Source organism: Rhagoletis zephyria, unplaced genomic scaffold (genome assembly GCF_001687245.7).
Source record: "Rhagoletis zephyria isolate East Lansing unplaced genomic scaffold, Rhagoletis_zephyria_1.1 Rzeph_scaffold_02781, whole genome shotgun sequence".
NCBI lineage: Eukaryota > Metazoa > Arthropoda > Insecta > Diptera > Tephritidae > Rhagoletis > Rhagoletis zephyria.
The window spans coordinates 6,302-16,918 of NW_016159865.1; the positions used below are offsets into that span (position 1 = coordinate 6,302).

Consider the following 10,617-nt stretch of genomic DNA (forward strand, 5'->3'; position numbering starts at 1 on the left):
TGCATGAAAGGATGAATGGGATTTTCGCGAGATGAAGTTGAATGAAATGCAATAACAGTAAAGATGATGATTTTAATGCAATGCAATCAATGTAATGTAAGGCAAGTTGTTGGTATTGAGGTTGATTGTAGTGATTGTTGTAGTTGTTGTGGTGGCCGTCAACGTCATTTTGTTGAAAATGCAACGAAATAAAAAGAAAACAGAAAACAAAATGAAATAAAAATTATGCATACAAAAATTTAAGATAAAAACTGTATAACTAAAATTTAGAATTACAAAAAAGCTGTAGCAAAAATTAGTCTACCACATACATACATAGATACGTTTATACATGCATATACATTGTAAATGCAAGCCTCATTTTCGTTTTGCGTTAACTCAAAAAATAATGAATGAATTTGGCTGTGATTCCTTTTAATATATTTTGTGTTTGTAAAGGAAGGATCATTGGTACATAGAATTAAGATAGCCAAACAATTTTTAAAATATCTAAGTTTCCTATTTTCTTGAAAATATTCGGTTCTTTAATGAAGTAGATTACCTCACTGACTACTTATAATGGACCGTATGCATAAAAACTAAGGGAAAGCTTTTTCCTAAATCTCAGATCTCTTACCTACTCGATTTGTTCAAATAAATTTAAGTGAAAGATATGAAATTTTAAGAAAAGGCAATTCCTTAGTCAATAATCAAAAACAATCAAAAGTTTTCGACTTATTTTGGACTTTTCATTAAAAGATTCGTTTTCTACTCAACTTTGCACCTAGCCCACCCAGGGAAGAAGACGTACTTGCTCCTTTTATGAAATTTGTATCTCAAATACTTTTGGTCACAGACGCTCAGGTAAACATACAAGCTGCCAGCTAGAAGATGGGTCCACCATCTCCAATGTGAATTATCAGGCCTTACGAATATTAAGCAAAAGACAGCAGGGCATAGATAAAATTCACGTCTTACAAAAAATTTATCCAATTGAAGGCAAAATAAGCTAATTGTATCCAAGGTAACTACTAGGAAGCACTAAAACCAACAATCAACCAAAAGTATCCATGTTGCTATGCGCAATCACCACCAAGGCCAGCGGGAAAAAACACGTTTCGGAACCCTGTAATGATTCTACCTAAGAGTTCGCACAGGTTTTGGACATGGGGATACAATTGTGGTGCCATATAGTCTGATATCTCTCTTCGGTAGTAAAGGGAAATCATCTGAGCCCAATATGGGCTTATGTATTAAAAACGCGGCTCTTACTACGCCAGGGAACGTTATTATTAAAAATACATTTTTGTAACCACTGAGTTTAAGCCATCTATGAATTTTTTAGTCGACGTGAGCCGAGATCGAGTCTCGAAACTAATGTTAATAGCAGTAGTGATGTGCTGAGTCGCTATTTTAAATGGACACATATACCAAAAATATGTAAAAAGCGGTTCAGGGGAGACTCATTATAAAAGCCGAATGTACGTAATAGAGCTTTTAATACTTTTTCAACAGAAAAGTCTATATAGGTATGTATATGCCGTCCCTAAATTGGAGCGCCAAGCGATGCGTTTTCCAATGCAACGAGTGCCAGCGCGTGCTACTTAAACCAAATCAACGCGTAGTAATTTTTGACGTTTTCTTGTTTCTTCTAATTTTTATTCTCGTTTTCTCTTTCGCTTTTTGTCCTCTCCCTACCCTTCCTCTTCTGCATCTAACTTCATTTTGCTTAGCGCTAACGTCGCGTCATTGTGGGATGCTACATAAAAATAGTATAGGCATGAGGATTTTGGACAGTTCCTTATCGCTGTATGCGCCAGTTTAGAGATGGCATTATGTCGGTCCGTCGCCATAATGCAGAGAAACCGTCTTTGTTTAAAGAATTTTTGTTCTACATGAATCGAACGATATTATCTTTGAAGGCCTCAAAAGCTTCTTCATCCGTTAAACCATTTTTTATCCTTGGATCTACTAATGTATAACAGGTAAAATAGTATTTAACTGTTGCGCTAAGTTCAAATTTTATCCGATATCACATAAAATAGCAATGAAACAAATTTTTTTTGAAAAATATGTATATACTGACGAGGTTTAATGCATAAAATCGGTTCGGTACCGAAAAGGAAGTATTGGGTACCGAAATCTTTTCAAAGTATTGGGTAACGAGTATTTGCTACCGACAACTCAGCACAACACTAAAGAGCACTTGTCCTGCTCGAAGGGTCAGTAATAAAGGCACAAAAGGTCTTCCCCCTCACCTCAGCTAAAATTTGGGATATCTGAATGCTGGACAATAATCTGTTTCTTTTCGAGCTCGACTTAAAAACTGAGGCAAATTTATGAGGTGGTTCCGCAAAATGGTTTCCTCTAAATGAAAGCAAAACTCTTTTCTCGGCCAGAGAGCGAGTGCTTGATCTCATACCCCGATTATTTCTGATTTCGTCTTAGTGAAATGACATTGATGATTTCCGGATTCTTCACAGAATTAAAAATAATGCCTTCCCTAATAAATGTATGACGACTCTATTTGCAACCTGAACGAAGAAGAAACTGGACTTAAGCTAGTGCAAAATTTGGCGCGTTACGTTTGACAGCTTGCTCTGCTTCTCCGCGAACTTAAACGCTATCGCCAACAAAGTAAAGACCGGTTCCGCACTGACAGCAATTGGAGCAAAGACACTATAGAAGCCGATTGACCAATGGTCGCTGGGAACTAGTGTGTCGCAATCAACAAATTACGCCGCCAATAGTTACGCCACGGAATGCGTTATGATGTCATTGGAATACCAACTAGATAGTGAAGTTCTTACGTTCCCAGTTGATGGACTAAAATTTCTCTCAACAAGCAACACTTACAGGGTTTCTACCGCACGCATCTCCTCAGCTGAAAATTAAAGGAAGCTGAGGCGCCTCAAGGACTATAGACAAACCTTCACCTAGAAGCAATCTAACACCTTAGTCAACTCACGTCCTAAGAATGATATTAGTACAAGTTAATCTGGCCTGACTCCGTTTTGGTTGTTGTAGAAAGTCAAACACTTTTTAGTCCAGAATCAATTCCGATACACCCAACATATTTCCAATATGTGTAGATGATAATGTCACGGTCGTTATTATGACCTCTTCAGTAGATGACAAAAGGAAACAATAACAATATTCGGCGTCAAAGTCCTGGGCGCAGTAGTTAAATCACTATCCATGTGTTGAGTATTCCCTTTGGCGCGGCAATAGGGCGTTAAGTCAACTTCAAACTGCCATTATAAACACTCCCTTGGGCTTATAGTTATATGAGTGAAGATCGACCTATCTCGGCAGCCAGTTCGAAAACGCCCTATCTCAGAAAACTTTTCAAGAAATCCGTACTTCAGTATTTGATTGAAGAACGTCCTGAGATAGCGCATTTTCGAACTGGCTGCTGAGATAGGTCATTCTGCCACTCAGGTATCGATATGAAATATTTTTTAGGCATGTCTGTTATTTAGCTAAATATTTTGGTTAGGGTTTTATATATTTATGCACTAAATTTTATTAAAAGTAATTTTTTAGTGGCGACATTGCATACAATTTAAACCGAATATGGATATTCACATAAAACAAGATAAAACATGCATCCACAAGGCTTCTTTTTTTCGTGCACATAAACATCAATAACTGCATTACCTTACAAATAGAGGAATGAAACTTGGCAACAACAAATCGAATTCGAAAACCTNCGATATGAAATATTTTTTAGGCATGTCTGTTATTTAGCTAAATATTTTGGTTAGGTTTTTATATATTTATGCACTAAATTTTATTAAAAGTAATTTTTTAGTGGCGACATTGCATACAATTTAAACCGAATATGGATATTCAAATAAAATAAGATAAAACATGCATCCACAAGGCTTTTTTTTCGTGCACATAAACATCAATAACTGCATTACCTTACAAATAGAGGAATGAAACTTGGCAACAACAAATCGAATTCGAAAACCTATAAATCATAGTTGAGCTGCAATTATTCAATATCAATACTTCCGTTTAATTTTCCACAGTTTCCTCTTGTAATTTCTGCAATGTTGTTGCCACCTTTTCACATACTCTTACAAACAAATATACACTCATTAAGGGATTATTAATTACCTTTTGTTTTCGCGCCTTGCGTAGCATTTTGACGCGCGTAGACGCCTGTCGCATGTACACATCCGTTGGTAAGCGCCCATAGCCGGTCGTCGTAAGTGGCAGTGCACCGCCACTCGCCACAACTGACGTGGTCGTCGTCGTTGTCGCCTCACAGCCGCGACAATCTTCCACTTTCAGCAATGGTGCATCCTTCGTGCAACATTTGAGATTCGCTGTAGTCATATTCTCATAGAGATTCTCGTGTGGGTAAATGCCCGTCGTATCAGCACTAGCACCAGTAGCGGAAGCAACGATGTGTGGTGGTGTTTGCTGTTGCTCTTGGTCTGCCGCATTTCCCTCCATCTCTTGTTGTTGTTGCTGCTGCTGCTGATACCACAATTGCTGCTGCTCCGCTGCCGCCGCGGCTGAGGCCTTCATTTTATTGTACTTGCTGGCGCTGGAATGACTTTTTGATTTGCCGCCTGCAGTTGTGGCTGCCATCGCCGCCGTTCCCACTGCGCCACCACCCACACTGTTGTTAACCGCCAAGGCAGCAGCTGCAGCGGCACTTGTAGTTGTCGGCGCTTCCTTTTCCTTGTCACTGTTACTGTCATCGTCCTCATCATCCGATTTAATTAGTTTGCGCGGCCGATAGCGATGCTGACGACGTGTATGACCATGTCCGCTGTGACTGGCGTTTGTCTTTGTCGCTGTCTCCAATATGCCAGCACCAGTACCGGCGCCGTTGGCCATCTTTTTCAACTTGCCGCCACCACCACCACCAGTTGTTGCAGCGGCGGCGGCGGCGGCTGCGGCTGATTTTGATTTGCCCTCGGGGCTGACAGTGAGGCGGACGTTGATTGTTTTGCTGCCACAGTGCGGCACCACCACTGACTTGCCGATCGATTCGTATATTGTGTAGACGATGCCGACAATGTCATCCTTTGTGATTTTGCCATGATGGCCGTCGAGGTCGTAGAAGGTGAAGGAAAACTGTAGTGGTTGTGTGGATTTGCCACCCTCGACGGAAACGTCGCAAGTGAACTCCTGCAAATAAGTACAAAAAGGCGGAGAAAGATATTGTTGAAAGATTGAGACACATTTTGAGTGCGAGTTGTAGAGGTTTGCAGATACTTAGATATGATGAGAAATATTGGCGTATAAAGTACGAGTAGATACTCATATTGAAATACGCTGATATGTTTAAAAAAATTCTAGCATTTCTCATTGGCTAAAGTATATACTTTATAGATTTGCACAAGGCTCATATACAACATACAAAGAGAAAAAAAAAAAGTTTGCATAGAATTTTCGGCCTACGCCTTCTGCCTGTCAATTTCCATTTGCTTGCGTTGCAATTTTACGCTCCAATAAATTCGCTGCGCTTCCAAGAAAATTTTCAAAAGTATCTATAAATGCAGCTAATACATTTGTATGTATGTACATAAATGTGTATGTAAGCGACAGTACGTGCCTAACAACGCCAAATAAATATCCAACGCAAATAAATTTGCGAAAAATTTTATTTTGAAATTATTTATTTACATTCATACACTCATATACATACATTTACACCAGCCTTATATGTATGTAGGTTTTTAAGAGAAATCCATTTCATTTGCATTTAAAATCAGGAAGCAAATATTTGGCGATCATCCATTTGTGTCTTTACAAAATGAAGAGAAATTTGTCTGCATTATAATAATCAAGGCGTGCACATATATTACATACATACAAATGCATCTTAGACAGTATACCCGTTTAAATTTTATACTCAACGCATTTAGTTTTTATGAACTTTTTAATAATGTGGTAACACTGTTAAAGAAGTTATGTACGAAAGCTTTTCGTAGCTTGCGTTGTATACTTTTATACACACATAAAAACGCTAAAGCACTCTTCTTGCATATATTTCAATCAATGGAGTTCCAGAAACGAGTACAATAAAAAATAAATCAAGTATGTGAAAAACTTTAGTCTTAAAACGTTTATTTAGGCGAAAAAATGCCGAAATTTTTACTCGGAAAAATTATAATTATCTTTTTTTAATAACTCTGGGAAGTTTTCGAATAGAATGTTCATTAGGGCGGGTCGAAAATTTAATTTTTCTCAAATCCTTTGATAATAGTGAAAATATATTGTATCATCTGTTCAACAACAAGCCTGTAAAATATTAATCATTTATTTTAATGGCAAGAGCCCGCGACTCGACCCCCAAATGACACAAAGCACACTGGTCGAATAAGACGGATTCTTATTCAAAATGCAGGGTTCAGCAAAAAGGTTTGGTGGATATTATTAGATAATGATTTTGTAAACGCAAACGACAAAGTCAAGTATCATCTCTGGCAGCCCTTTAATTTATGGTTACTCTCAAACTTATCTGTTTTTCAACCAAATTGTAATTGTTCTGTTGATAAATGCACTGGTCTTTACTCAAAAGTTGTAAAGAACAGCATTCATATTTCTGGGGTATAGTTAGGTCACTGGTTGAAAATATAGTAATCCGTTTTTCATATAAGCTATACTTGCTAAAGTGTGCCAAAACACGTACATATTTTTCAGTTTAATTTTTTGACATTTGGCAACTCTTTTTGAAAATAGTTTTAATTTAAACAGTTCTTGTAGAAACATACATTTCTTAGTATTCTTAGCATATTATAGTTATGCAACATTTTATATAGGTGGCAACTCTTTTTAAAAATATTTTTATATTCAAGTGTTGGTCAAAACGCATCTGTCGTTCTATAGCTACTTTTTGATAGTAAGTTCTATTTATGCCAAAAGGTTAGTAACATTTTAGAAATTTGGCAACTCTATTTAAATCTTTGTTTGAATTAAATTGTTCTTAAGTTATATTTTGAATCTTTTCCGTTTTTGTTTAATAATACTGGATGACAAATTTTTTTCAAACTGATTAAATTTTTTCTAAATTTTTAAATTTTTTCTAATACCCTGATATGTATGTATGTATTTAGAGTGCGTCGCTTACACACCTCCCGGCGAGTGGACGCAAATTAAAGATGTGCGAGTTGAAATTTATTACGTTAATGGTGTTTAAAATTTTGTTATTATGAGTTCTAAGTCAAGCAATGGCACACAGTGACTGCGGGACACTAGCATTTCAAGTTTTATATTTAACATTTCCAATTTTAAATAAGAAAATTTTCTTCAATAAATTGCATTTTTCGACGATTCAAGAATTTTTATTGCCGATTAGAAGGTGCTGAGAAAATAAATTAACATACAACAATGAGCCAAGATCGAGACATGGAGCGCAATTTTCTACGAAATCCAAAATTGAAATGACTAGAAAATGCAATTTGACGGATGCTTTATTGTAAAACGTTAGTGCAAGAAAAACATGCAAACGGCGCTTAAAAGAAAATAAATATACAAATACGACTGATTGCCGCCACGATCGCCTAAGGGGGTGTCCATGGGCGCCAGTGTGACTGTTTGCATGAAAGTAGTTGCATGTAATGAATGATCTTATCTAAATGTGAATATTTGAATGGGTTCGAGTTGCTGTGAGGCTCGTAAATTCATTTAAAAAAATAAACAATTTGTAATTTTTCAAGACAAATGTTGCGCGCTCGTATATTTATCGAAAAGTTGCAAAGCACCTTGAAGTATGTGCGCGGTGGTGGTGGCCTTTGCTCGTTGAAATTGCCACTGAAAAATGCTTACGCATGTGTAAATATATTTACAAATACACAACATCATCTGCGTCTGTATTTGCTTAGTTTTCTCTCGCCTGCGCTTTCATGCCATTTGCCATTTGCAACAGTGAGTGAAATATGTTTTCGCGTCTTTTACGCTTTTACTGTATCATCATCATCCTGCTTTGAATAAAGGCCTTCCTGCTTACGAGTCGTGCTATGTCAACTGAGCGGACAAATTTTATGCATGGACTGGTATTCAGGCCAAGTGCCTGCCGTGTAAATTATCCTATCAAACGCGCCTACTTGCTGTGATGCTATCTGCCTTTGCCACTGGAGTTAGCTGGTACTTAAATATGTACATATGTATGTGGGCGTGTTCTTACAGAACGCATGCATACATACATATGTATTTACATACGTTATGCCTGAACGCCACAATTACCTAAATGACATTAAGTCGTGTGTAATGTCATAAAAGTCAACGTGGCGTAATAATATCCAAAATACCTCCAGTAGATTATCGCACGCAGTAGTCATCTCAGTCTCAGCTCATTCTCGTTGTCTTACGCCTACATCAACGCATTTTTGCAAAATCCAGGAGCTTCGCGAAGTTGCTTGTTATTTTTGTTGTGTTTAAAGTGATTACTCTTTCCGTTATTTCCTCTTAAATTTTTTTTCGCATTCTTTCCTTACTTCTAGCATTTACTGATATTTCCGTTTACTTTTTGTTTTTGTTTTGTTTCAGCTATTTATTTCTTGTTTTCTTTTATTTGGCAGTAATTTTTGTTTATTTGACAGTTTCTTGGCCATTCAGCGGAGTTTTTAACATTCACTGTTTTCTTCCAAATACATCCTTAGTGAAGTTTACCGCCATTAAATCTTCTTAAGATGAAGATATAAAATCTGATCTATTGTAATTAGTTCTGCGATTTTAATTACAAAATTAAAATTATATTAGACTGTCCACATTGTTGTTATACTCATTGTGTTCAGCATCTTATATTCATCTATTTTTGGCCGATTTGGAATCTGTGTTGAAACCACATTTTTGGTAACCACAGCTGTTTTAACTAACCAGATCAATGGATACTTCCGAAAATTGCTCAACTTTGGAGTAGAAGATGAGGTTATTCTTGTAATCTAAAAATTACTTAGACGATATCCGTTTTAGTATAATTCAAAGTCGAAAGGAACTCACTTTGCTGGAAAAAACCCTATTGACGAAACGCCCATCTGTCCAGAAGCAGACCACACGAAGTCAGGGGAGCTCTCAAACCTTCAGAAGTAGTTCTCCAAAGGTTCCTTGTCATGCCAGCTCATCCGATATGCAGTTTCTAGCGATTTTTCTTTGACCTGCAACCCAAATAAGCTTTACAGCGGAGAAACCCGATGCGGTCGATATGGAATTCAGACACTCTGTGACCGTCAAAGAGCCAAGAGCTTTTATAGCTACTTGGCTGTCGGAATAAATATTCACCTTCTTAAAAGGTGTTACACTAGAGAGCAACCAATCCGAAGCTTATTTTGTTGCCTCTGCTTGGAAGACGCTGCAGTGATCCGGTAACCTAAATTTCAGGCTTATGGAGAGTTTTTTGCAGAACACACCTCCATCTACCTGCGTTTTACTATCCATATATTAATGCGGAAGAAGAGGTTCTCCACGGTAGGTCAGCAAATTTTGTGACGAACGAAGACACCGAAAATATCGACTAACACGCGAATTTTTGTGTGCTGGCTTTTAACGGGGGCGGTGACGTAAAATTGGTACAGAAGGTTGATTGAATGACCAACAGTAGGGAGTGTCTAGTTGGTGCAGCTTATCCCGAATTGAACTAGGCACCTTCACTGACGAGAGAGCTCAGTGTTCAAATCCTCGTCCGTCCGAAATACCTAACGGTAATATCGCCGGCAAATAAACTTTGAGGCAAAAAAGCCTAATCCGGTTGAAGTCCCACGCTGACGGTTTTGGTTAGGCTTTTGATGCCTCTTCGACGATTCAAGGAAGCATATGAACTATTTTGGTGGATAATATGACGCTAAATATCCGTCGAGCCACAAGGCATACCTCCGGAACGACAACATACATAATATTGATATTGTAGGCTTTATACATACTTATTTCCCACACATTTATCGCCCGAAGCGTTTTGGTGCAAAAGTCTCTATTGGCGTGTATGTTTGAAGAAGTCAAATCAACTCATTCGGGGATACATATGTATGTGATGCTAGTTACACAAACAAGAACAAAATCAATAACCACATAAAGTTGTTCTGATCCTAGTATGGGACGATGCTTCGATGTGTTCATGGTGTCCACAACCACCAGAATAGTCATCCCAACCACAAATTTCGCGTTAAGATAGTATAGGCCTATCTGTAAAATAGAAGTACATAGGTAGCCGTACGTGGCGAAGTTTACTCAAGCCACATCGATAGTCGCCTCTTTTGGTAGCCCAAATTTGTGATTGGTAAAAAGTTTGCAAGAGAAAATTACTTCTCCCACTCGAGCGGCTGCCGCATAAATTCATGAAGCTACAGTGAAGCCTCCATTCAAAAAAGTTGGCCATCGTGACGTGTGAAGGAGACTTAGATAATTTATAAAAGATTTAAGGCATCACGAAAATAAAGTAACTAAACTAAAGGGGCTCCACTTAGGGTACAGACAGCCGATGGTCCGTGAAAGTGCGAGGAATACACCGACAAATTAACTAGCGGGCATAGTAGTATAATCTCTCGAAATCCTTTCCAAGGTAAGACATGGCGCTGACTAAGTGTAAACGATATGAAGTAGAATTCAACTGGCGGGGGCCAACTGGGACCGGGAATTCGAAACGTCCACTTGGATACATAATTTGTACACCGATGGCTC

At 37.9% G+C, this 10,617-nt stretch overlaps 1 protein-coding gene across 2 annotated transcripts in view; it reads right to left on the reverse strand.

Moving 5' to 3' along the window:
• LOC108367701 (protein naked cuticle-like) overlaps positions 1–10,617 on the reverse strand; it is a 68,382-nt gene that overhangs the window by 4,678 nt on the left and 53,087 nt on the right. For both annotated transcript variants that reach the window (XM_017622391.1, XM_017622390.1), the window contains exon 3: positions 4,105–5,130. In XM_017622391.1, the coding sequence (XP_017477880.1) occupies positions 4,105–5,130 (1,026 nt within the window). The remainder of the gene's footprint in view (positions 1–4,104; positions 5,131–10,617) is intronic.